At 41.6% G+C, this 27,539-nt stretch overlaps 1 protein-coding gene across 4 annotated transcripts in view; it reads right to left on the reverse strand.

Annotated features, from left to right (window-relative positions):
* CUX2 (cut like homeobox 2) overlaps positions 1-27,539 on the reverse strand; it is a 642,716-nt gene that overhangs the window by 150,275 nt on the left and 464,902 nt on the right. For all 4 annotated transcript variants that reach the window (XM_073676344.1, XM_073676345.1, XM_073676343.1 and 1 more), the window contains 2 exons: positions 22,190-22,330; positions 6,658-6,772 (listed from right to left, as the gene is read on the reverse strand). In XM_073676344.1, coding sequence (XP_073532445.1) covers positions 6,658-6,772; positions 22,190-22,330 — 256 coding nt within the window. The remainder of the gene's footprint in view (positions 1-6,657; positions 6,773-22,189; positions 22,331-27,539) is intronic.

Below are 27,539 nucleotides of genomic sequence, written 5' to 3' on the forward strand. Positions count from 1 at the left end.
TAGGAGATTGTTAAATACACAGCAATACAGAAGTTTGGCAGTGAATTATACTTATGATCAAGCAATCACAGGACTTATAAAAATGTAAAAAGCTCCTAAAAAAAAAACAAAAACACACCATCATCAAAATTCAAATCACCCCCTTTTTCTCATTCTTGAGTGAATTGACACACCACCAATTCACCTTCAGGTGAAAGGGAATCTGTCAGTTGGATCAACCCTCCTTAGCCGTCTATATGGGCATGTAGGTTAAAGGAAGCTGAATAAAACAATACCTTGATATCTGCGATCTGATGTTTTATTGCAGAGTAATGCGTATTTTTTTTAATATGTAAATGAGCTATTAAGATCTATGGGCGGGACATAGATTTCTTCGAGAGTCTGCCTCCAGAGCATATTGTAAAAGATAGGGGGGGGGGGGAATTATCAGTGTGAGACATGTAATGACTGACAGTCTGCTCTCCTGATCTACACTCTCACACCGGTAGCGCCCCCTTTCATTTAAAATAAGTTCTGGAGGGAGATTCTCAGGGAGATTTGTGCCCAGCCCATAGATCTTAACAGCTCATTTAGATATTAAAAAAATTATGGAATTCTCTGGAATAAGACATCGGATCGCAGATATCAAGGTATCATTTTATTCAGCTTCCTATGACCTGCGTGCCCCTGTAGACGGCTTAGGAGGGCTGATCCTAGTGAAAGGTTCCCTTTAATGTGCATGCAGCTTTGAAGATGGATTTCTCAGTACTACACTGGATGCCAAACAGGTATAATTTTGATTGTTATGCGACCTATCCAACCATACCACCAGTGTCATCAGTACAATCATCCTGATTAATGTTGCCTTGAAGCAAAGTTCAGTGAAAACGTTTCTCCATATTAAACTCTACCCCTTCAACATGTACTAGAGTAGCACTGCATGATTTTGTTGTACCAGTGTGGATAAATCAGTTTTTTCAAACACAAAATAAATAAAGAACAGTGTGTGACAGCTCTACAAACTTCTAAAGTTGATGCTACAATATAACTGCATGGCAGAATTCTATACGTTTGCTTTATTAGTTCCAATAGTTCTTCGTCGTGTAATTGCTCTGAGTTTGTTTTGCACTTTGCTGTGTTCATACAGAATAAACAGGAACAATAGAAATCATAAAGCAGTCAGGTTTTACTAAACCCAGACCATAAATTAGTATGAAATGACTTTATCTAAGTAAGCCATTCGCATGTAGGTCGACTTTTAGCCACTAAATGCCAGCACGGTTCCCTGACTAATAAACAGATGAGTCCCACAATTAACCAATGCTATAAAACAATGCAGAGAAAAAGTGATATTGTCTTCAAAGAAGTACATAATGCTCACTGACGTTCTTTACGAGTACTCTGGATATGATTTGTATGAAGCAATAAACATGTTAATGCTGCTCTGTGGGTAAATAGCGGTACTCCAACTGTGCAGAGTGCTAAATCATGAAACAATTACATGCTAGTGACGGCACAAGATGGTTCAGAACTGGGTCAGTCTAAGCAGGCTCAATGATACAGGACATGTTGATGGAAAGATACATGAAGATTTCTTTCAGAGATACAAGGTGACAATATACATGGGATAATATACTCCACAGTTCCATCAACATTTGAAAGCAGGTGCCGCAACACATGACAGGAGAAAAAACTTTCTACAAAAGTGATCTTTGCTGCACATGCCAATGGACAACTATAATACTATCCTTTATATATGGCACAGATTGGGGACTCACAATTATGTTCTAAAAATTTTACACTGTTGCTTGGTATAAGCAAGTACAAAAGTCACTGGCCCACAATGGAAGAGAATTAAGGAGGATCTGTCATGTTGGACAGGGTGACTGATCTTATAGAGCAGAAAGAGCTGAGAAGATTGATATAAAGTTTTGTGCGGAATGATTTTCTATAACTTGCCATTGATCTAAAACTCAGCTTATTCTGGGTGTAGGTGTAGAATCACCCGCTGGACACCTAAGCCTAACGTCTTATGCAATAAATAAGAGGTTGTGCACAATCTTTCTCATAAACTTTATATCAATCTGTTCATATACTCTATGCTTAAAGGTTTATCCGGTCATTAATAATAAGATAGGTAGGTACCCCCAGCGATCAGCTGTTATTTACTCTGGTGGTCCTTGGAAACCATTGACCAGAGCTGCTCCTTGAATAGGAGCTGTTCCACAGTACATGGCCACGGCCACTACACATTAAATGAAGATGTGCTTTGCAGCTCCATTCAAAGACGTCGGAGCAATAACAATTGATCGATGGGGGTGCCGGGTGTCAAATTGCCCCCAATCTGATATTGATGACCTGTCCTATAGAAAGGTCATCAATATGTGGTGATCAGATAAACCCTTTAATGACTGCAGCCCAGACACTATGTTCAAAGTCTAGAGAGAAGCAAGTTATGGGGGTGCTTATTGAAGATGGATAATCGCAGTGGTAAATGGAGTCAAAAGTTTCAATAAACTCGACTGTAAGCTATGTTGTGTTTTTAATGCAAATTGAAAGCTATTTTTACAGAACAGTACAGTAAAAGCCAAATGATTTCAGAAATCTCATGCCCACACTTGGTTTTTGTTTCCAGACTAATTAGAAAACTGCAGCATTTTTAAAATCTGCAACATATCAATAATTTCAGTGTTTTTTTCTTCCATAGAAAATAATGAGAAAGTGCAAAAACACTTACTTGCATTTTTGAAGCATTTTTGGTGAAAGAAACAAACTTTATTAAACATGTTTTGTGGACAAATTCCACAAATAATCCGCGCCAAGAAACGCAGCATAAAACAACCACAAAAAGCAGTGAAATACGCAGCGAAAACGCTGAAAAACGGGAGTTCTGAATGTGGCATTTTTACTCCCAAGAAAGCAGGTTTTGGCTGCTGAAAAAAAAACCCTGATGGAAAACATAATGTGTAAACAGAGTCTTGGTGTGGGACTGCTCCACTTATTCTTTCCTGGTCAGTCATATGATCAGGTTTTGATGTATATGGGATTAGTAGGGTATCGGGATATAGCAGGGTGCTGTTATTTCCTGACGTACTACTATTCCCATTTAACATGTTCAAAATATCAAGTTCTCTTTAGCTGAGATTTCTAAATATTGACACATGCATGGGAAAAATAAAAACATTTCTGCAACTATTTACAGGTGAGAACTTTATTCCCCCAGAGAAGGGGGTTATGCTCAGAGATGCTAGCCACCTGGCTACCAATTACTCTTTAGTGGCTTCAACAGTCGTGACACTACTAAACATTGTACTGTATCAGGACCACCAGAAAAAATAGTAAAATAAATATTCCCTTCTTTTATGGTGCCCATTGCTGTATGTCGACAGTTTTTACTGCATTTGATACTTAAAGACAATTCTAGATGATCACTTGCCCAACTACAATAACCGTACAACCTCCAATATCAGGATCACGATTCTGGAGACATTTAGGGTAGATTCTCACACTGCCGAATTAGTTGCAGAAATTTCTGCTATTGAAATTGACGTTGCTTCAGCTGAATTGAACAGTTGCAGAACTGCAACATCTGCAGCAAATCCCAACATGTGAACATACCCTTAAAACCCTTTTCTGATCAGCAGAAAAATGCCTCCTTATGGGGCACATTTGTAAGAGCCCCCTTGGGGTCAGTTTTGAACAATCTCACAAAATACAAATGGGTTGGGAAGTATGTACGATATATACGGCAATTGACTAAACTAAAAAAACAATATATTCAATGTTTTTTTCAGGGTCTTCACCATCTCGGCGCTGGCCAATTCTGCAGTCCTTATATTTTAAGGGATTGTCCAGTGAAAACACTTTGGCACATATCTTCAGGATTGCTGATAACTTGTTGATCGGTGAGTGTCCAACCACTGGGGCCTACACCAACCAGGTGTACATGCTTGACCACCGCTCCATACATTCCCTCTAGGGATGCTGAGTGCTGTGCTCGGCAATTCTGGCAGTCCCATAGGGAAAGAATGGAGTGGTGGTTGGGTGTCTGACCTGCTGCTTCATTTCTTAATGGGGGTAAAAATCCCTTATGATAAAAGTTACCTGTTCTGCGATCTGTGCAGGTCTCAGAAGTAGACCACCGATCAACAACTTATCACTTATCCAGCAGACAGACGATAACTTGTTTTCCGCGGACAGCCCCTTTAAGATGATTCAGCATCACTGGCACACTGTAATATAATAAATGCTTTTCTTCTTTCTTCAGATCATTACTTACAGTATATTACATGAGCCTTCACTAACACAGACTAATTCTCGAGGAGGGGTCCACCAGCCGATAGGACTTGGGATAATGGTTATTTGTCCTTTACAATTCCCTAGGCTTTTTCTTAATCAATGTGCTCACTTACGTCACTTGGCTGGTGATCCTGCTTCTCGTTCTTAGTGAGTGTACCACATACTAGAAATTCTTAGGTTTCTCTGCCATGTTGAGCCCTGCACTTCATAAATGCAGGTCCATGTTCGTGCTGGGCCCCATACAAATCTCTGTATGCCTTCCTGCGGAGGGCCGGCCACATTCTTACACCCAGGATGGTGGACCTCGTCACTTAATAAGATTCTCAAAAAGATACTCAATCACTCGGGAGCAGGAGAAATACTTGGCTAAAGCTCCGGTTACATCACATTATTATAAGAGCCTAACACAAGAGATAATGATTATGAACTTTTATCAAGAGTTCAGAGAAGTAATCGTCTAAATGAGATACAAAGGCGTTTATGGCTTGTACGTACAAAGGGGCGGATATGAGAGGTCAAAGCTATCAACTGTCCATTACCTGGATGACATGGTAGCCACGCTAGCCCTGACACTATACATGTCCATTACCTGGATGACATGGTAGCTACGCTAGCCCTGACACTATACATGTCCATTACCTGGATGACATGGTAGCCACGCTAGCCCTGACACTATACATGTCCATTACCTGAATGACATGGTAGCCACGCTAGCCCTGACATTATACATGTCCATTACCTGGATGACAAGGTAGCCATGCTAGCCCTGACACTATACATGTATGTCCATGACCTGGATGATATGGTAGCCATGCTAGCCCTGACACTATACATGTATGTCCATGACCTGGATGACACGGTAGCCACGCTAGCCCTGACACTATACATGTATGTCCATGACCTGGATGACACGGTAGCCACGCTAGCCCTGACACTATACATGTATGTCCATGACCTGGATGACACCGTAGCCACGCTAGCCCTGACACTATACATGTATGTCCATTACCTGGATGACACGGTAGCCACGCTAGCCCTGACACTATACATGTATGTCCATGACCTGGATGACACGGTAGCCACGCTAGCCCTGACACTATACATGTATGTCCATGACCTGGATGACACGGTAGCCACGCTAGCCCTGACACTATACATGTATGTCCATTACCTGGATGACACGGTAGCCACGCTAGCCCTGACACTATACATGTATGTCCATGACCTGGATGACACGGTAGCCACACTAGCCCTGACACTATACATGTATGTCCATGACCTGGATGACACGGTAGCCACACTAGCCCTGACACTATACATGTATGTCCATTACCTGAATGACATGGTAGCCACGCTAGCCCTGACACTATACATGTCCATTACCTGGATGACAAGGTAGCCATGCTAGCCCTGACACTATACATGTATGTCCATGACCTGGATGATATGGTAGCCATGCTAGCCCTGACACTATACATGTATGTCCATGACCTGGATGACACGGTAGCCACGCTAGCCCTGACACTATACATGTATGTCCATGACCTGGATGACACGGTAGCCACGCTAGCCCTGACACTATACATGTATGTCCATGACCTGGATGACACCGTAGCCACGCTAGCCCTGACACTATACATGTATGTCCATTACCTGGATGACACGGTAGCCACGCTAGCCCTGACACTATACATGTATGTCCATGACCTGGATGACACGGTAGCCACGCTAGCCCTGACACTATACATGTATGTCCATGACCTGGATGACACGGTAGCCACGCTAGCCCTGACACTATACATGTATGTCCATTACCTGGATGACACGGTAGCCACGCTAGCCCTGACACTATACATGTATGTCCATGACCTGGATGACACGGTAGCCACACTAGCCCTGACACTATACATGTATGTCCATGACCTGGATGACACGGTTGCCACGCTAGCCCTGACACTATACATGTATGTCCATGACCTGGATGACACGGTAGCCACACTAGCCCTGACAGGACACATGTATGTCCATTACCTGGATGATATAGTAGCCACGCTAGCCCTGACAGGACACATGTATGTCCATTACCTGGATGATATAGTAGCCACGCTAGCCCTGACAGGACACATGTATGTCCATTACCTGGATGATATAGTAGCCACACTAGCCCTGACAGGACACATGAAGTAGTCACCACAATGCTATGTGTAGAGGACAGCTGCTATGCCTCTACAATCCCCCCCACGCTGACACCTTACATTGCACGCTAGGAGTTGTAGTGCTACAATAGATGGAGCGCAGCAGGTAGCCCTGCTCCGGCAGTGCCCGCTCTGTGCCCCCTCTGGGTGGCGCTACACATGGAGCTGCTGCTTACTCACGTACTTTTCGCTGTCTGCTTCGTTCTTCTGCTGAAAGGTGTCCACGGAGAAGAGTTTTCCGTGCCAGGCGTCCTCCCTCTGCTGCGGGATACCAGCTGGAGCCGTGCCCTCCTTCCTCTCTGCGGGTGGAAAAATTCACAGAAGCTGCATGACTATGGTGAACGAAGCCGGTGCCCCCGCCGGAGACTGGCGGCGGGGGGGTTAATAGCACAGAGCGCCAGCACAGCTGGAGGTGACAGTGACTGAGAGCGGCAGCGCCTGGCCGTGCTATACAGCGCCTGCCTCACAGCCGCCCCCTGGTGGCGGGAATGCCCGACAGCTGCAGGGGCTCCATGAACAGGAGGACAATGCACTCTCACCCCTGCCGCCATTCATTAGCCTGTAATAAAGTGAGCTGTGCTCAGAATCCCAGGGACTATTGTGCATGAGCAGCGAATCACAAGCCTCTCATGTTACATGTCCTGAGGCCAAACCTTATGGGGACCTAGAGCTATAGAACGAAAAAATACTCATTAACCCCTTTATGATGCGAACAAAATATTCATCTTTGCGTTTTCATTTTTTCATTCTCAAAAGTCTTCGTTTATTTAAATTTAAACTTGTATAGTTCTTTTTTCCATTTTCTCAGAAACATAATTTTTTTTATTTTTCCAAAAATGGAGCTGTATAAGAGCTAGTTTTTTACGTGTCCAGCTAGAGCTTTTAAAAGTACCATTTTGGGGTACACCCGGCGTCTTTTATACCAATTTTTGGGGTAAGTACAATGACCAAAACAACACCAATTCTTGTATTTTCATTTTTTAATCTGTGTTTATCTTATGGTATCAATAATTCTGTATTTTCATAGATCGCACCTTCATGCACACAATACTGAATATGCTTATTTTTAATTTTAAGAAGTAGAAAGGGGTCATACACAGTTTTAGACTTAAAACATTTTTTTAAATCTTTTTTTTTTTCTTTTCACTTTATTTTTTTACGTTTCTCCAGTCTCTGCTGCTAGAGACATGTGCCAGCTGTACAGAACAGCAGGCACATTCCCATTGTGGAGCAGCATCAGCTCCGGAGCCCAGGCTATACACTCACACCCACTCCATGGCAGGTATATACATGGAGCAGGAAGGGGGATAAAGGAACCTGTCATGTGATTCATGTTATCCAAACCCAGGCAGCACGAATCAGAGCCTGGCCACACAATTCTCTGAAACACTCCTACGTTTCAAAGAAAATATAGCTAGAAGATTCAACCGGGGAGCATAGGAATAGACAAAACTAGTCCAGCATCATCACCGGTAGCTTTTACCACTGCCGCTCCATGAGATTGATAGTCCTCTCGTACAGCTAGGGACCATAGTCAGAGTTGAGACTACTGCAGCACCGTCCCCGATCAGCTTTTCCTGGTGCCGCCCCAGTTGATTGACAAGTCTCTTCCATAGTTAGGAACCATAGCTGGAGAGAAGACTAGTCCAGCACCGCCCTGGTGGGCTTTTCCAGTGCTGCTTCCAGGTGATTGACAGGTCTCTCTCACAGCTAGGGACCATAGTCGTAGACTATGGCTGGGGGGATAAAACTGCAGTTTTTGATGTAGTTTTTGAGTCAAAGCCAGAAGTAGACTAGATTCAATAAGAATGTGAAATGTAAAGGAAGCACGGATATTTCTCCTTCCTGCTGAATCCAATCTTGGCTTTTGATCAAAAAAGGCATCAGAAACTGCAGATGTGTTTAATAAAAAGAATTAAAAAAAAGGTGTTGTGTGTGAAATTCCCGTTGGTCATCATCCATCCCCAGAGCAGTTCTGATCCTGTTTTCCAGCTCATGACCACAATTATCACCGGTCGCCTCACACAATGTGTCCTGTGTGGACCTGAAGTCACTTTCTCAATGTAAGCCTATGAGACTCACATCAAGGCTGTCATAGACTAACATTGAGAAAGGAACTTGGGAACGGCGCTGGCATTTGAAGAAAGTAGCGCTCTAGAAGTAGTTTGACACATGAACTGTGTATATAGTATAACAGCTATGGCTAAGCGATACATAAGAGAAATCACCAACCTGCTGCACTAGATTTGAAGTCCATATTTTGGCAACTTTGACCAGTTTTAGACAAGTGAATCGAGTTTCTCAGCAGCAAGAGTGTGAACTTCTCTGCAACCTTTATTCAGGTGAATGGGAGAATCGCCGAAATTACTACATCAAATCTGCTGCATACAGTGGGTACGGAAAGAATTCAGACCCCTTTAAATTTTTCACTCTTTGTTTCATTGAATCCATTTGGTAAATTCTAAAAAGTTCATTTTTTTCTCATTAATGTACACTCTGCACCTCATCTTGACTGAAAAAAAACAAATGTATAAATTTTTGCAAATTTATTAAAAAATAAAAACTGAAATATCACATGGTCATAAGTATTCAGACCCTTTGCTCAGACACTCATATTTAACTCACATGCTGTCCATTTCCTTGTGATCCTCCTTCATTGGAGTCCAGCTGTGTTTAATTAAACTGATAGGATTTGATTTGAAAAGGCACACACCTGTCTATATAAGACCTCACAGCTCACAGTGCATGTCAGACCAAATGAGAATCATGGGCTCAAAGGAACTGCCCAAGGAGCTCAGAGATAGAATTGTGGCAAGGCACAGATCTGGCCAAGGTTCCAAAAGAATTTCTGCATTACTCAAGGTTCCTAAGAGCACAGTGGCCGCCATAATGCTTAAATAGAAGAAGTTTGGGACCACCAGAAGTCTTCATAGACCTGGGCGTCCAGCCAAACTGAGCAATCATGGGAGAAGAGCCTTGGTGAGAGAGGTAAAGAAGAACCCCAAGATCACTGTGGCTGAGCTCCAGAGATGCAGTAGGGAGATGGGAGAAAGTTCCACAAAGTCAACTATCACTGCAGTCCTCCACCAGTTGGGCCTTTATGGCAGAGTGGCCCGACGGAAGCCTCTCCTCAGTGCAAGACATATGAAAGCCCGCATAGAGTTTGCTCAAAAACACATGAAGGACTCCCAGACTATGAGAAATAAAATTCTCTGGTCTGATGAGACGAAGATAGAACTTTTTGGTGATAATTCTAAGCGGTATGTGTGGAGAAACCCAGGCACTGCTCATCACCTGCCCAATACAATCTCAACAGTGAAACATGGTGGTGGCAGCATAATGCTATGTGGGTGTTTTTCAGCTGCAGGGACAGGACGACTGGTTGCAATTGAAGGAAATATGAATGCGGCCAAGTACAGAGATATCCTGGATGAAAACCTCTTCCAGAGTGCTCTGGACCTCAGACTTGGCCGAAGTTTCACCTTCCAACAAGACAATGACCCTAAGCACTCAGCTAAAATAACAAAGGAGTGGCTTCAGAACAACTCTGTGACCATTCTTGATGGCCCAGCCATAGCCCTGACCTAAACCCAATTGATCATCTCTGGAGAGACCTGAAAATGGTTGTCCACCAATGTTCACCATCCAACCTGACGGAACTGGAGAGGATCTGCAAGGAAGAATGGAAGAGGATCCCCAAATCCAGGTGTGAAAAACTTGTTCATCATTCCCAAGAAGACTCATGGCTATACTAGCTCAAAAGGGTGCTTCTACTCAATACTGAGGAAAGGGTCTGAATACTTATGACCATGTGATATTTCAGTTTTTCTTTTTTAATAAATTTGCAAAAATTTCTAAATTTCTGTTTTTTTTTTCAGTAAAGATGGGGTGCAGAGTGTACTTTAATGAGAAAAAAAATGAACTTTTTAGAATTTACCAAATGGCTGCAATGAAACAAAGAGTGAAAAATTTAAAGGGGTCTGAATACTTTCCGTACCCACTGTAAGAATATATTTTAGAGGCAGGGTCGGATTGGGTTGCCATGAGGTCACCAGTAACTTTGTCTCTGGGGGCCCACTGCTCAGCTACACGCAAATATTACATTACCCTCATTTACAAATTTAGCTGTATTTCTCCCCTACCTCCCACCTTCCTGTTTGCCATGGGGCAGTGTGCTCCTGCTTGATTGACAGTTTGGACTAGCGGCATGGTCACGCAGCCACCCCATCTGTGCGCTCTCCCAGGCTGCAAGCAGAGGCAGCTGTGCCTCTGCAGCATCAGAGGAATGTCTATGGCTCTGAAGCTGGCCCTGACCCAGCAATACAGCCAGCTTCAGAGCAGAGCTTACAAGATCTATAGCAAAGAGCTTCTAAGCGTTGCACTGCTTGCTAGGAGACTGGCCATCGCTTATAGACTTCAGAGGTGGCCAGTATCCTAGGCAGCAAGCAGTAAACGTTAAAACTGAAAATCCCTTCTTTCTTGGAAATGAAGAATATTTTTTTGATAGCCAGTAAATTGCAAAGCGGCTTGTTTTTATAAGCAATTTGCAATTTGACCTATTTATCATGTTGAGAAAACCCCTTTAAATGACTTATAGAAATTAGCATTAGGCCATGTTCACACGTTCAGGATTTGGTCAGTATGTTACATCAGTATTTGTAAGCCCAAACCAGGAGTGGGTGATAAATACAGAAGAGGTGACGTGTTTCTATTATACGTTTCCTCTGATTGTTCCACTCCTGGTTTTGGCTTACAAATACTGATGTAAAATACTGATCGAATACTGAGCGTGTGAATGTGAGCTTGGTATGTGTGTGGTGAATTAGAGAAATAAGACTGTGAGCCCTTCTAGGGCCACAGATTGATGTAAGTGCAATCTGTGTATATGCTTACAAAATATGTTGATAATATTAGGGATTAATTAGAGAGAATCTATGTCCAAAAAAGGATTAATCTACAGGTAAGCAACATTAAAATCCTCCCAGGCTGACTTACTGGAGCAGTGGATAGAGGTAGAAAATGGTTTTATATCCGCCCTGAAGCTACATGCTTTCAGTTGTTGGGGCGGTGCAGGGAGAGGTTATAGTCACCGGTCACTATGCTGTGAGTACGGCACTCCCCGGCACTATGATTGACAGCCCACTCTGCACATACATGCTGCGGTGCAGGCTAGCAAAGTGCCAGGGATTGATAACAGCTGCGCTTACTGTGTAGTGACTGGTGACTGTAATCGCTCCCTGCACGCGTCTATGACTGGTGGCGAGTGACTACAGGGTGGATATAAGTTCATTTTCTACCTGTAGCCGTTGCTCCAGTAAGGTAGCTAGTCAGGATTTTAACACTATTTACCTGCAGACTAACCCTCTATATGCACATACAGTACAGTCCAAAAGTTTGGACACACTTTCTCATTTAAAGATTTTTCTGTATTTTTTACTATGAAAATTGTACATTCCCACTGAAGGCATCAAAACTATGAATTAACACATGTGGAATTATAGACTTAACAAAAAAGTGTGAAGCAACTGAAAATATGTCTTATATTCTAGGTTCTTCAAAGTAGCCACCTTTTGCTTTGATGACTGCTTTGCACACTCTTGGCATTCTCTTGATGAGCTTCAAGTGGTAGTCACTGGTAATGGTCTTCCAACAATCTTGAAGGAGTTCCCAGAGATGCTTAGCACTTGTTGGCCCTTTTGCCTTCACTCTGCGGTCCAGCTCTCCCCAAACCATCTCGATTTGGTTCAGGTCTGGTGACTGTGGAGGCCAGGTCATCTGGTGTAGCACCCCATCACTCTCCTTCTTGGTCAAATAGCCCTTACACAGCCTGGAGGTGTGTTTGGGGTCATTGTCCTGTTGAAAAATAAATGATGGTCCAACTAAACGCAAACCGGATGGAATAGCATGCCACTCCAAGATGCTGTGGTAGCCATGCTGGTTCAGTATGCCTTCAATTTTTAATAAATCTCCATCAGTGTCACCAGCAAAGCACCCCCACACCATCACACCTCCTCCTCCATGCTTCACGGTGGAAACCAGGCATGTAGAGTCCATCCGTTCACCTTTTCTGCGTCGCACAAAGACACGGTGGTTGGAACCAAAGATCTCAAATTTGGACTCATCAGACCAAAGCACAGATTTCCACTGGTCTAATGTCCATTCCTTGTGTTATTTAGCCCAAACAAGTCTCTTCTGCTTGTTGCCTGTCCTTAGCAGTGGTTTCCTAGCAGCTATTTTACCATGAAGGCCTGCTGCACAAAGTCTTCTCTTAGCAGTTGTTGAAGAGATGTGTCTGCTGCTAGAACTCTGTGTGGCATTGACCTGGTCTCTAATCTGAGCTGCTGTCAACCTGCGATTTCTGAGACTGGTGACTCAGATAAACTTATCCTCAGAAGCAGAGGTGACTCTTGGTCTTCCTTTCCTGGGGCGGTCCTCATGTGAGCCAGTTTCTTTGTAGTGCTTGATGGTTTTTGCAACTGCACTTGGGGACACGTTCAAAGTTTTCCCAATTTTTCGGACTGACTGACCTTCATTTCTTAAACTAATGATGGCCACTTGTTTTTCTTTACTTAGAATTTGTATTATGGCAAAAAAAAACAGCTAACAGTCTATTCAGTAGGACTATCAGCTGTGTATCCACCAGACTTCTGCACAACACAACTGATGGTCCCAACCCCATTTATAAGGCAAGAAGTCCCACTTATTAAACCTGACAAGGGCACACCTGTGAAGTGAAAACCATTTCCGGTGACTACCACTTGAAGTTCATCAAGAGAATGCCAAGAGTGTGCAAAGCAGTCATCAAAGCAAAAGGTGGCTACTTTGAATAACCTAGAATATAAGACATATTTTCAGTTGTTTCACACTTTTTTGTTAAGTATATAATTCCACATGTGTTAATTCATAGTTTTGATGCCTTCTGTGTGAATGTACAATTTTCATAGTCACGAAAATACAGAAAAATATTTAAATGAGAAGGTGTGTCCAAACTTTTGGTCTGTACTGTAAATAGTGTTTTAGGACATAACAGATCATATTGAACATAAAACAATATGTCTATTTTTTCTGGGGTCTGACTTTGTAGACCCACATGGATCCTGAGAATGAAGGAGTTGGATTGCTGCTTTAGTTCTATTTCTATTTTACATTTTTCCAGTACACTGGACCCTGGTTATCCAGTTCACTTAAATTAGGCAGCGCTGCAGTTCCCTGCAAAGCTGGAGACTTGGGAACGGCTATACATGGGTAAAACACTGAAAAGGACACAGTGCTGTATCTTCTTCATTCTAGGGATCTTGGGGGTTCAAGAGGTTGTACCTCCTCTGCATATAAAGTGATGGCATAACTTAGAAATATGGCATCGATTTATAGCATGGTATGTAATTACCCCTTTAATCTTGTAAGTATATACAGCAGTATTGATGAGATACTGCACTGCTGGAGTATAAGCTTGGAACTTTGACAAGAAACATATAAGCACAGAACTAATATAATCACCAGAGATGCAGTTATTACTCTGGAGTGCATTCACCCCTATGCAATAATATAAGGAATTTTCCAGAAACAGATCACAAATAACATTAAAATTGCAACAACAAGAAGGAAAAGTCGAGGAGTTATGGAAATCACTGGATCAATAGCATGTTACTGATATGCAAGTGATGAAAAAGTAGGAACAAAACATCTCGATTTATTGAGTATTGAGCATGAGCGCCATGCGTAGAAATACAAGCACTTATATGCCATGACTACTATAAATGAGGTTATTAACTCCTTACTAACATATGACATACTGGTACGTCATATGCTGGCTCCCTTGACTTTGATGTGGGCATAGAAGCTGCTCCACAAATCTGCCAGCTGATGATGGTTGAGTTATTCAGCCATCATCTGCCTCCAAAAGATGCATGTGGATTCAAGCTAAGTCCGTGTCTGTTAACCTGTTAAATGCTGCTAACAATCTGTGACAGCAGTATTTTCAATGCGTTGGCAGAGGCCATTCTAACCGCTGGGTTGCTGTGACAGCCAGGGGTCTGCTGAAGACCCTTGTACCTCCAAGAGGTAACGTGAAGCAAAGATTTATTTATTTATGCAATTCAATAACTCCACACAATGAATTCAAAATATTTAATGTTTCGGCCCTGAATCCAGACCCTCATCAGAATGGTGGGATTGCTGGGGAAGCTGCATATGTAAAATCTGGTTAGCGCTGTAGTTATTGAGACCCACGTCGCTGGTAGGATGGCGCCTACAATCAAAACGTCAGAACTGCAATTCTTCGGCCACTTGCAACAGCGCAAAAAATGTAATAAGAGGCAATCAAAACATCATATTTACCCCAAAATGGTATCAATAAAAACGTCATTTGTGGGCACAAAAAACATGTACTTACACAGCTCCCTCTCCCAAAAATTGAACACGTTACAGCTCTAGGAAAATGGCGACACAAGCCAAATTTTTTATTCTTTTAAATCTCAGAATTTTTTTCACCACTTAAAACAAAAATTACGTATGTTTGGTATCACCGTAATTGTACTGACTTGGAAAATCATAATGCCAGGTCATTTTTACTGTAAAATTAACACTGTAAATAAAAAACCCAAAAGATAATTGCGAAACTGCTCTTTTTTTTGCTATTTTGCCACATTTGGAGTTTTTTTCCCACTTGCCAGTACATCACATGATAAAATAAATGGTGTCATTGTCATTCAAAAGTACAACTCATCCCACAAAAAAACAAGTCCTCACACTGCTTTGTCGACAGAAAAATAAAAAAGTTAATGCTCTTGGAATAGAGGGAGGAAAAAGTGAAAGCGCAAAAAGGGAAAATTGCCAGGTCGAGAAGGGGTTAATAGTTATATCAGGAATGTTCTTCCACATCGAATGTACCTGGGCATGCAAATCATCAAGATCCAATGCTGGCAGTCCCTTGTACAATTGCAGACAAATGTTGTCCCAGATGTGCTTGATGGGAGAAAAGCCTGGAGATGCTGCAGGCCTTGGTAGCATGTTTAGACCACAAGCACAAGCAACATTCGGCCTGTGGTGTTAGTGTTGAAAAATCGCTCCTGGGATGCTTTAGAGAAATGGCTATACTACTGGTTCCACAACCAAATCAATGTAATGCCAATGCTGTTAGTGTACCTGGAATGAAGACTATGAGGATCAGTGTGACGTTCCGCAATGAAAGCCTCTTCATTGCGTTGCCCACTTGGTCTACAACTATTTTTGCATCTAATACAAAAGCAGGACTCATCATTGAAGAGGCTAGACTTCCATTCCAAACTCTATTTCCTTCTTGCTTTGCACCATGACAGCTCTTGATAGCAGTTGCACCCAAGTCAATAGAACATCTGTAGCTGGACATCTGGCTCATAGTCCAATGTTGTGCAAATGTCTTCTGATGGTTTGCCTAGATAATGTTTGATGCCTTAGGTTTGGTATGTGATGTCCAATTTTAATTGCAGTATAGAATGGATCAATGATAGAACCAATGGTACGGCCTTTTTTCAAAAGTGTCCCAGGAGCCATTTTTCGACAATACAATGCAGACCATTGTTGCTCTTGGTACTTTGAGTAGCCTGCATGGCCTGAACATGCTGCCATGGCCTGTATAATTTCTGGACTTGTCTCCCATTGAGCAGATCTGGGACGTCATTGATTTACATGTCCCAGTGCATTTAGTGTGGAAGGACATTCCTCAAATAACCATTCATATCATTAATATCATTAATGAAGGCGTGTAAGTGCATGGGTATCTGCTTGTGGTGCTCATACTCAATACTGAATATCTAGATATTTTGAAAAATTTGTTTCCTTTTGTTTCATCGTTTGTATATCAGTAACATGTCTATTAATCCTGTGATTTTCATAATTCCACAATTTTTCCTTCTTGGTGTTGCCATTTATATGTTGATGAGTATAGTTGTAATTTTGATAAATAGCAAATATAAGAACAATTGATATTTCAGTATAAAATTCTTTATTTTAGTTAGAAACTATGAATCAGTGATGATTTGGTTAAGATTTTTTATAGCCTTTTCTTTAAATCGAGCCTTTGAAACTTCTAAAGGTAGCTCTTTGTAAAGATCAGAACAGACATCTGACCTTAGTGTTTCATTAAATTGAACCTGTCATGTCTGATAACGCTATTAACCTGCAGATATTGGTTTAATCTGCAAGTTAACAGCATTATGAAGGTGGTGTGCCGCAGTACTGAAACTACAGCACCTGGTAGAAAATGAACTTTATTTCACTCGGGAGGGCTTTCAGTCACGCAGGCGTGCCCGGAGCAATTACAGTCACTGCTCAAAGCACTGAGAACGGCGACTGTAAGCATGTCCCAGCACTGACTGATAGCCAGCTCTGTGCTGATGCACCGCTGAGCTGAATGTCAATCGGTGCCACGCAATGCTTATAGCCTCCAGTCTCAGTGCTGTGAGCGGTGACTGTAATCGCTCCAGGCACGCCTGCATGACTGAAAGCTGGTGGCTCCCGGGAGCTGTACTTTCTGTACTGCTACTGGACAACTCCATAACTCTATTAACCTGCAGATTAACCCTATATCTCCAGGCTAATAGCATTATTGCACATGACAGGTTCCCTTTAAGAGATAAGCAAAGTCAAATTTGTGAGGCAGTTTCTCATCTCGTCATACAATAAATAAAAGACATGCTTAGGTAAGACCTGTTCAAGGAGGTATATTTTTCTTATTAGAATTGTGTTTCATATTTTTTCCCCACAAATGACAATGGATCCAGCATGGAATAAAATCAGGTAAAAGAGTAGGTAGAAGACAAAGTACTTAATAAAAGGACAAGACAATGATCTTCCCACATCTCTGCTGGATGATCCTTTGAATTTAAATCTTTAAAGATATAATGGTGCTTGAAAGATTGTGAATCCCTCAATATTTTCCATATTTCTGCATAAATTTGACCTAAAACTACATCAGGTTTTCACACAAGTCATAAATGCAGATAAAGAGAAACAAAACTACCGTATTTTTCGGACTATAAGACGCACTTTTTTCCTCCAAAATTTTGGAGGAAAGTGGGGGGTGAGTCTTATAGTCCGAATACTATATATCTATATACTATGGCTGTGCGTGGTGGGGGTGTGGGGGAGCGGCAGCGGGGGATCAGCGTGGCACAGGAGGCAGCAGCCGCCTGCTGCAGCCTACACTGTGCCCGCTACTACCGAAAATGAATATTCCCTGCTCCCCACGCCCATGGGCTTGGGGAGCAATGAACATGTATTTTCCTTAATAACGTGCATACTGTAGCTACGGCTATAGTGTGCCGGCTGTTGAAGAGACTGAATGGTCACTGCTCCCCACGCACACAGTCCCGGCGTGGGGAGCAGTGACTATTCCAGCACAGCTTCTCACTGTGTGAGAGCGCATGGCAAGGACGCCATGCGTGCCCTGTCATGCGCGGCTCACACAGTGAGAGTGTCGGCAGCAGAGGGGGACAGCGCTGGAGGAGAGAGGAGGTGAGTATGATTGTTTATTTTATTCGTGGGCAGCAGATTGGGGGCTCAAGGGGTGCCATGCATACCAGGATGGGGGCTCAAGGGGTGCCATGCATACCAGGATGGGGGATCAAGGGGTGCCATACATACCAGGATGGGGGTTTAAGGGGTGCCATGAATACCAGGATGGGGGATAAAGGGGTGCCATGCATACCAGGATGGGGGATCAAGGGGTGCCATGCATACCAGGATGGGGGATCAAGGGGTACCATGCATACCAGGATGGGGGCTCAAGGGGTGCCATGCATACCAGGATGGGAGCTCAAGGGGTGCCATGCATACCAGGATGGAGGTTCAAGAGGTGTCATGCATACCAGGATGGGGGCTCAAGGGGTGCCATGAATACCAGGATGGGGGATCAAGGGGTGCCATGCGTACCAGGATGGAGGCTCAATGGGTGCCATGCATACCAGGATATGGGTTTAAGGGGTTCCATGCATACCAAGATGGGGGCTCAATGGGTGCCATGCATAACAGGATGGGGGCTCAAGGGGTGCCATGCATAACAGGGTGGGGGATCAAGGGGTGCCATGCATACCAGGATGGGGGATCAAGGGGTGCCATGCATACCAGGATGGAGGTTCAAGAGGTGTCATGCATACCAGGATGGGGGCTCAAGGGGTGCCATGAATACCAGGATGGGGGATCAAGGGGTGCCATGCGTACCAGGATGGAGGCTCAAGGGGTGCCATGCATACCAGGATATGGGTTTAAGGGGTTCCATGCATACCAAGATGGGGGCTCAATGGGTGCCATGCATAACAGGATGGGGGATCAAGGGGTGCCATGCATACCAGGATGGGGGATCAAGGAGTGCCATGCATACCAGGATGGGGATGAGGGCCACGTATACAAGGAAGGAAGGGCCATACATACCAGGATGGAGGATATTAACAGAATTGGGGGACATTACCCCTATACCAGTGTCAGCAGTAGACCACAACAGTGCATCATGATCACATTTTTTGCTTACATTTTTTTTCCTATTTTCCTCCTCTAAAACCTATGTGCGTCTTATGGTCCGGTGCGTCTTATAGTCCGAAAAATACAGTAGTCAAAAATATTAGACTTTGCAATTTGTTAACTGATGAAAAAGATCCAATTTCACATCTGAGTGGTAAAAATATGTGAACCTTTTGCTTTCAGTATCTGGTGTGACCCCCTTATGCCGCAATAATGGCATCTAAACTTTTCCGGTAATTGTTGATTAGTTCTGCACATCGGCTTGGAAGAATTTTAGCCCATTCCGTCCTACAAAACAGCTTCAACTCTGTTATGTTGGTAGGTTTTCTCCCATGACCTCCACACTTTAGGTCCTTCCTTAACATTTCTATAGGATTAGGGACAGGACTATCTTATGGCCATTCCAAAACTTTAACTTTAGTCCTCTTTATCAATTCTTTAGTACAACGACTTGTTTGCTTTGGGTCATCATGCTGCATGACCCATGTTCTCTTGAGACTCAGCTTACGGACGAGTGTCCTTATATTTTCCTTTAAGGATATGCTGTTCCATCAATGATGTCGACCCTTCGTGAGCCCAGATGCAGCAAAGCAAACCCAAACTATAAGACTACCACCACCATGTTTCACAGAAGGTATGAGGTTTTTTTTTTACTGTAAGGCCACGTGCACATGTTGAGTATTTGGTAAGATTTTTACCTCAGTATTTGTAAGCCAAAATTAGGAATTGAACAGTCAGAGGAAAAGTATAATAAAACATGTGCACCACTTCTGAATTTTTTACCCACTCCTGGTATAACTCATGAATTATTCAACGTGTGCACATGGCCTAATGCAGTATTTTTCATTTTCTAAATATAGCGCTACTCATTTAAACCAAAAAGCTCTATTTTGGACTCATCCATCCACAAAACATAGTTCCAATAGCTATCTGGCTTGTCCAGGTGATTTACAGCAAATGGCAGACAAGCAACAATGTTATTTTTGGAGAGCAGTGACTTTCTTCTTGCAATCATGCCATGCACGACATTATTGTTCAGTGTCCTCTCGATAATGGATTCATGAATAATAATTCTGATTTATGTAAGAGAGACCTTTAGTTGTTTAGAGGATATCTTGGGTTCCATTGACACCTGACAGATTTTTATATGACTTACTTTTGAAGTGATGTTTGCTGGTCGACCACTCGTGGGGAGCAGAATAATGGTCTTGAATTTCTTCCATCAGTGCACAATCAATCTGTCTGAATTGTTGGAGTCCAAACTTTTTAGAGATGTTTTTGTAACTTTTTTTCTAGCCTGATCAGAATAAACAACTTTTCATCTGAAGCTCTCAGAAATCTATTTTGTTCTTGCCATGATACACTTCAACAAACATGTTGTGAAGTTCAGATTTTGATAAATCCCTGTTCTTTAAATAAAACAGGTCGTCCATTCACACCTGTCATCCGATTGATTGAAAACACCAGACTCTAATTTCACCTTTACATTATCTGTTAAAGGTTCACATATTTTTGTCACTTACAAACATGTGATATGGGATCATTTTCAAAATTTAAGAAATTAAAAAAGTAATATTTTGACTTTTTTTAAATCTTGTTCTCTTTATCTACTTTTATTTACTTGTTTTAAAATTTAGGTCAAATTTATTCCAAAATTTTGAATATTATGAAGGGTTCACCAACTTTTCAGCATCACTGGCAGGTTTGTTAAAGTAATTTCTGAAAAAAATTGTTACATTCAGGCTGTTGCTACAACAAGCATAGGGATTTCTGCAATTTCTATTCAAATTAATAACTCTGGTTTTCAGTTGAAAAAAGTTTGGTAAAAAAATCTGTCGCATGTGGAGCATTCGCCACAGATTCTGTTGTTTTTGACGGAAAAATAGCACACCAACAACGAATAGGACAGTGAAAAGCAGTGAATGACGAGCACCATTGCTAAACCTAATGGACCCCTTTATAAGTAAATGGGGTCTGTCAAGTGTTGCCAGTGTCCATCTGGCACAGCATTGTATTAAACAGAAGCCCAAACCTCACAAATGAATGGAGCCTAAGTCTTACTTTTGTTCTGCTCTAAAACTGGTGCATTTTAAATGTATTACATGTCTGTAAATATAACCTGTACTGACCTCTTGCTCTGCATTAAACCACCTTCTGTATGGACACACGATGCATTGACATTCTCATTTGTTAATTATGCCAATTATAAGTTCTATGAAGAGGTGCATTATCAACTTTTGTATCTTTGCTTACTTCTATGTTTTGTCAGAATAATCAATTTCCTTCGCTGACAACACATATTTAAAACATCAATTGAAACACTCACTACAATAAATCTATCATCTGCAGCACAAATCAGTGCAGTTTTACCATCTTACTCCTACTACAAATATAACAGCCTGATAATAGGAACAAAAAAAAATGTTTACTTGGTCATAATCTCCCAGGAAGTCCAGTAATACAGGAAATGCACAGCATAAAACTGCAATTACTATAGGCCTTGGGCGATAAATCCTGTTACTACCAAGGACAGTATCTTATTATTACATACAAATTCAGAAATTCCTTTTCTTAGAGATATCTTGGTTAGTAAATCGACTAAGCTGTCCACCTTGAGTTATTGGGTGTATTTGAGGCTACTATAATGTGATGGGTTGACCATCACTGGTATAAAAAATCAGATTTCACAGGACTTCCTAGGAGTTATACATCTTGTAAAAATCTCTGAACTCCCCTTACTCTGCAGCTTCTTTCTGTTTTATACTGCGTCATTCCATTGCTGAGATATTTACATTTGTTGCTTTTAGAATGCAACATGTGAAATTTCTGCTTGCAGATCAAATAGGTGTTCCTTCAGAGTCTCCTTTGGAGGGTGTGCATTTTCACGCTTCCCTTCCAGATGCTGCCAATCACAGCTCAGTAGCTGTGATTGACAGTGTCTGGAAGGGAAGTGTGAAAACACACACCCTCCAGAGAAGACTTTGAAGAAATGCCCAGGTGGTCTGCAAACAGAGATTTCACATACTGAGTTCCAAAAACAACAAATATGAATATCTCTGCAATGGAGTAAAGCAGCACAAAATGGAAAAAAAAGAGTCAGAAACAGGAGAGTTCAGGCATTTTTACATAATTTTAACTCAATTTTTTGCACATAGAATCATTTAAGCTTAGACAGAATTGGGAAAATGCAGATGTAAGAGACCATGCGCCTGTGCAATTACCTTTAGTCGTAGAGAAAAAGTCAGAATACTTCTTCCAATGTCGGCAGATTTCCTTTACAGCTTTATTTTCAGGTTCTATGCATTGAAGTTGCTGTAGCCGGTCTTCTAAACCACGTGCTGCTTCTAGTAATGGAGCTGGGTCTGTATGGATATAGGATTTAATAGTTAATGTTTTTACAAATTTAGACCTTGAAGCATACACAAAACCCATGTGTAATAATGAGAATTCTAAAGATTCTAGAAAATATAGTTATAAGACAATTCAAAAGTCTCAATAATATCCACCACTGCAGCAATATTAATCAGGCTAATGAGATTAAATGTGTCAAATAACTAGATTTTATCTAATGGTACTAATGTATAACAATGAGGATAATTTACAGTACTTGTTTCAAATGAACAGTGTCCCCTGCGGAGTAAGGGTTAAGTGATTACTGTGGGGAAAATAATAGGGGGCAAAACACTTTTATGACTACTGAGTGAGAGGTGGACACCCAAAGGCTATTATATGTTGGGGGAAGATTAGTATTAATATTAATTTGCCCTTTCCTTTTTTAGATCAGATCAAAATGCACAGCAATTGGAATATGTTAACCCATGCACCCTAGACCTCTTGACAACATTCATTTTACCCTATAATGTACTGGAAAACAGGAAAAAAAAGTTCAAGTGGGATGGAATGGTGAAAAAAATGTAATTCCGCAGTGGCTGTTTTAGTTTTGTATCTACAGTATTTAGTGGTAAAAATGACCATGGAACATGATTTTTCAGGTCACGATACCAACCTTGCCAAGATTTTTATTTATTTAAGTGATGAACAAAAATGTAGAAGTTTGTAAAAAAATGTTTCTGTCGCCATTTTCCTATATTCCTAACATTTTTATTTTTACATCAATTGAGCTGTGTGAGGGCTTGTTTTTTGTATGGCAAGCAGTTTGTTTTTATTGATACCAATTTTAGGTACATGCAACATTTTGATCACTTTATATTGCATTTTTTAAAGGAAGAGTGGTGATCGAAAAACTGCAGTTCTGCTGTTTTGATTTTTTGTCCCTGTTACAGCTTTTATTGTATGGGTTAGTTAAGTTTATATTTTGATAGATCGGGCTTTTATGAACAGGACAACACCAAATCTGTTTGCTTTGTTTTTTATTTCTTTATTTTTAATGGAAGAAAAGAGGGGTAATTAAAATTTTTATATATTTGTTATCTTTTATATTTAAAAAAAAAAGTTTTAGTTCATTTTTTAGTCCCCTTAGAGGACTTGAACCTGTGATGCTCATTACTCGAGATTTACGAGCATGCTCAGGTGTTTTCCGAGTATCTTCAGCGTGCTCGGCTGTTATGTTTGAGTCACGCCATGCACATGATTTGCGACTGTTTGACAGCTTTAATACATGTGAGGAATGCCTATTTCTTAGGCATTCCTCACATGTATTAAAGCTGTCAAACAGTCGCAAATCATGCGCACGGCGTGACTAAAACATAACACCCGAGCACGCTGAAGATACTCGGTGAGCACCCGAGCATGCTCGCCAAAAGGGTTAAAAGAACATACTCGCTCATCCCTAATCTCTACGTAATAATACATTAAGGGGTTAGAGATGACCAAGCATCTATCCTGACTTGTCTGTTTTACTAAATATTTATATACTGCGCAAAATAATCTTTCTGGAGCATATTTTCTTAGCAATCTGCATTATATGATTATTCTGTTATGCTTAACTGAATTTTATGGATAAATTGTCAACAGGGTATTACCTATTAGGGGTTGTGTCCTTACACACTGACACCGTCACAGTATCAGACTATGGCCATGGCCCCACTATCAGTGTTTGGTCAGTATTCGGTCAGTATTTTTTCACAGGAGTGGGAGCCAAAACCAGGAGTGGGTGATAAATGCAGATTTGGTGACTTGTTTCTATTATACCTTTTCTCTGTTCCTCACCTGGTTTTGTCTCCCACTCCTGAGAAAAAATCTCCACCTTCTGCTAATTAACACGCCCTTGCTGGATCTTTAAATATCCTCAGTTTCTCCAGAGAATCGCTGGTGATAGAGTAAATTTCTCTGTTCAGGTCTGGAGTTCTAGCAGTCGGCGAGATTCTTCTTGGAGTTCCTTTGTGGATTGTAGTCATGACCTCTCTGGTGTCTTCTCAAAGCTAAGTGTATCCCCTTGTCTGTTTCCCTTGTTTGTCTTCAGTTGCAGTGGGGTTGACTAGTGCTCACCCCTCCCCCTCCCTTCCTAGGGCCTAGCTCTAGGGACAGCCAGTTCTAAGGTATACTGCTCGGCGATATGTGCGGAACCTATTTAGGGACGGTAGGGGAGTCTGGGTGTTGTTAGATCTGTCTAGGGTCTCCCTTTCCCTAGTTGCTAGGCTTACCCCCTTTTCCCGTCATCTTACGCTGGGTCCTTCCCATACCCAGCGTGACAGTACGTGAAAAAACTGTACTGGTGCCATCAGTGTTTTCCATCAGGGATAAAGAAAGAATTAAATTACAAAGCTTCTTCTATACTTTGCAATTTTAACATGTACAGCACATGGATGACACACTGATGCCATCTGTGTGCTGTACATGCTTTCCATGGTCTCACACAGTTGTATTGGCCCTTGTAATCCGTGCTGCCAGAATAAAACTAACATGTCTCTGTGTGTTTTGCAAGGACACACGATCCGTCTGAAAACACTGACATGGGCATAACATCATAGGTTATAATGGGTTCATGTGATATCCGTGAAAAAAATGGATGCCACACGTACTGGAAAGACGGATGTGTGAAGGGGACAGAACACAGATTTTATCCTTTAACTGAGAATGTTGAGAATGAAAGATCAATTCAAGAGACGAAAGAAGCAGATTTTTCTATAAGATATATTACAAAGTTTCCTATTTTCATGTGTATCATTGATTTATTAAATTAAAAGTAAAAAGATGGTTATTCTTTAAAAGGAAAGTGTCAACTGATACATGCTGCCAAACCATGTCTGACATGCCCCCTCTAGTGATAGGCAGCTCACTGTCTATGGACATTGTATATACAGAGCCCGGTGTGGGCGGGGTTAGCTTCCTCAACTCTGCTTCATTCTAAATCTAAAAGCTCTGATTGTGTCAGAATGGCTGCACCCAGTAAACTAAGTGATACATTGTTGGATTCAACTTCTCTTTGCCAACATTATACTGCTCTCAGATGAGGTAGCAAAAACCTGCAGACAGATTCCCTTTAAAGGAGTTATTTGAAGAGCCACATGTGAATGGCGTGGCAGCGCATATGATCGACCATGGCTGTATGTACACGGTGCTCTTCAAAGCTTAATTTCTCATGATCATGGGGGTCCCAGCGGTCAGATCCACAGCAAACAGAAATTCATCTACTATCCAGAAGACAGAGGATAACGCCCAAACTTGGGATAATCCATTTGAACAGGTTTTTCAAGATTTATTTTTATTTGCCCATAGGGACGTAGAAAATGATAAACCAATAATGACCCTCCCGAAGTTCAATGCTGCCACTATGACAACAGGACAGGATAAGTGGTACTGTGCAGTGTATATATACAGAATAATACAGATACTGAGGATTACACCCAGTATACAGGACAGCAGAAGAGGTACTGTGCAGTGTATATATACAGAATAATACAGATACTGAGGATTACACCCAGTATACAGGACAGGAGAAGAGGTACTGTGCAGTGTATATATACAGAATAAGATAGATACTGAGGATTACACCCAGTATACAGGACAGGAGAAGAGGTACTGTGCAGTGTATATATACAGAATAATACAGATACTGAGGATTACACCCAGTATACAGGACAGGAGAAGAGGTACTGTGCAGTGTATATATACAGAATAAGATAGATACTGAGGATTACACCCAGTATACAGGACAGGAGAAGAGGTACTGTGCAGTGTATATATCCAGAATAATACAGATACTGAGGATTACACCCAGTATACAGGACAGGAGAAGAGGTACTGTGCAGTGTATATATACAGAATAATACAGATACTGAGGATTACACCCAGTATACAGAACAGCAGAAGAGGTACTGTGCAGTGTATATATACAGAATAATACAGATACTGAGGATTGCACCCAGTATACAGGACAGGAGAAGAGGTACTGTGCAGTGTATATATACAGAATAAGATAGATACTGAGGATTACACGCAGTATACAGGACAGGAGAAGAGGTACTCTGCAGTGTATATATCCAGAATAATACAGATACTGAGGATTACACCCAGTATACAGGACAGGAGAAGAGGTACTGTGCAGTGTATATATACAGAATAATACAGATACTGAGGATTACACCCAGTATACAGGACAGCAGAAGAGGTACTGTGCAGTGTATATATACAGAATAATACAGATACTGAGGATTGCACCCAGTATACTGGACAGGAGAAGAGGTACTGTGCAGTGTATATATACAGAATAATACAGATACTGAGGATTACACCCAGTATACAGGACAAGAGAAGAGGTACTGTGCAGTGTATATATACAGAATAAGATAGATACTGAGGATTACACCCAGTATACAGGACAGGAGAATAGGTACTCTGCAGTGTATATATCCAGAATAATACAGATACTGAGGATTACACCCAGTATACAGGACAGGAGAAGAGGTACTGTGCAGTGTATATATACAGAATAATACAGATACTGAGGATTACACCCAGTATACAGGACAGCAGAAGAGGTACTGTGCAATGTATATATACAGAATAATACAGATACTGAGGATTACACCCAGTATACAGGACAGGAGAAGAGGTACTGTGCAGTGTATATATACAGAATAATACAGATACTGAGGATTGCACCCAGTATACAGGACAGGAGAAGAGGTACTGTGCAGTGTATATATACAGAATAATACAGATACTGAGGATTACACCCAGTATACAGGACAGGAGAAGAGGTACTGTGCAGTGTATATATACAGAATAAGATAGATACTGAGGATTACACCCAGTATACAGGACAGGAGAAGAGGTACTCTGCAGTGTATATATCCAGAATAATACAGATACTGAGGATTACACCCAGTATACAGGACAGGAGAAGAGGTACTGTGCAGTGTATATATACAGAATAATACAGATACTGAGGATTACACCCAGTATACAGGACAGCAGAAGAGGTACTGTGCAGTGTATATATACAGAATAATACAGATACTGAGGATTACACCCAGTATACAGGACAGGAGAAGAGGTACTGAGCAGTGTATATATACAGAATAATATAAATACTGAGGATTACACCCAGTATACAGGACAGCAGAAGAGGTACTGTCCAGAGTATATATATACAGAATAATACAGATA

The sequence above is a fragment of the Phyllobates terribilis genome, unplaced genomic scaffold (assembly GCF_046119375.1).
Source record: "Phyllobates terribilis strain yellow unplaced genomic scaffold, ASM4611937v1 Scaffold_1__5_contigs__length_1240528914, whole genome shotgun sequence".
In the NCBI taxonomy this organism is placed as follows: Eukaryota; Metazoa; Chordata; class Amphibia; order Anura; family Dendrobatidae; genus Phyllobates; species Phyllobates terribilis.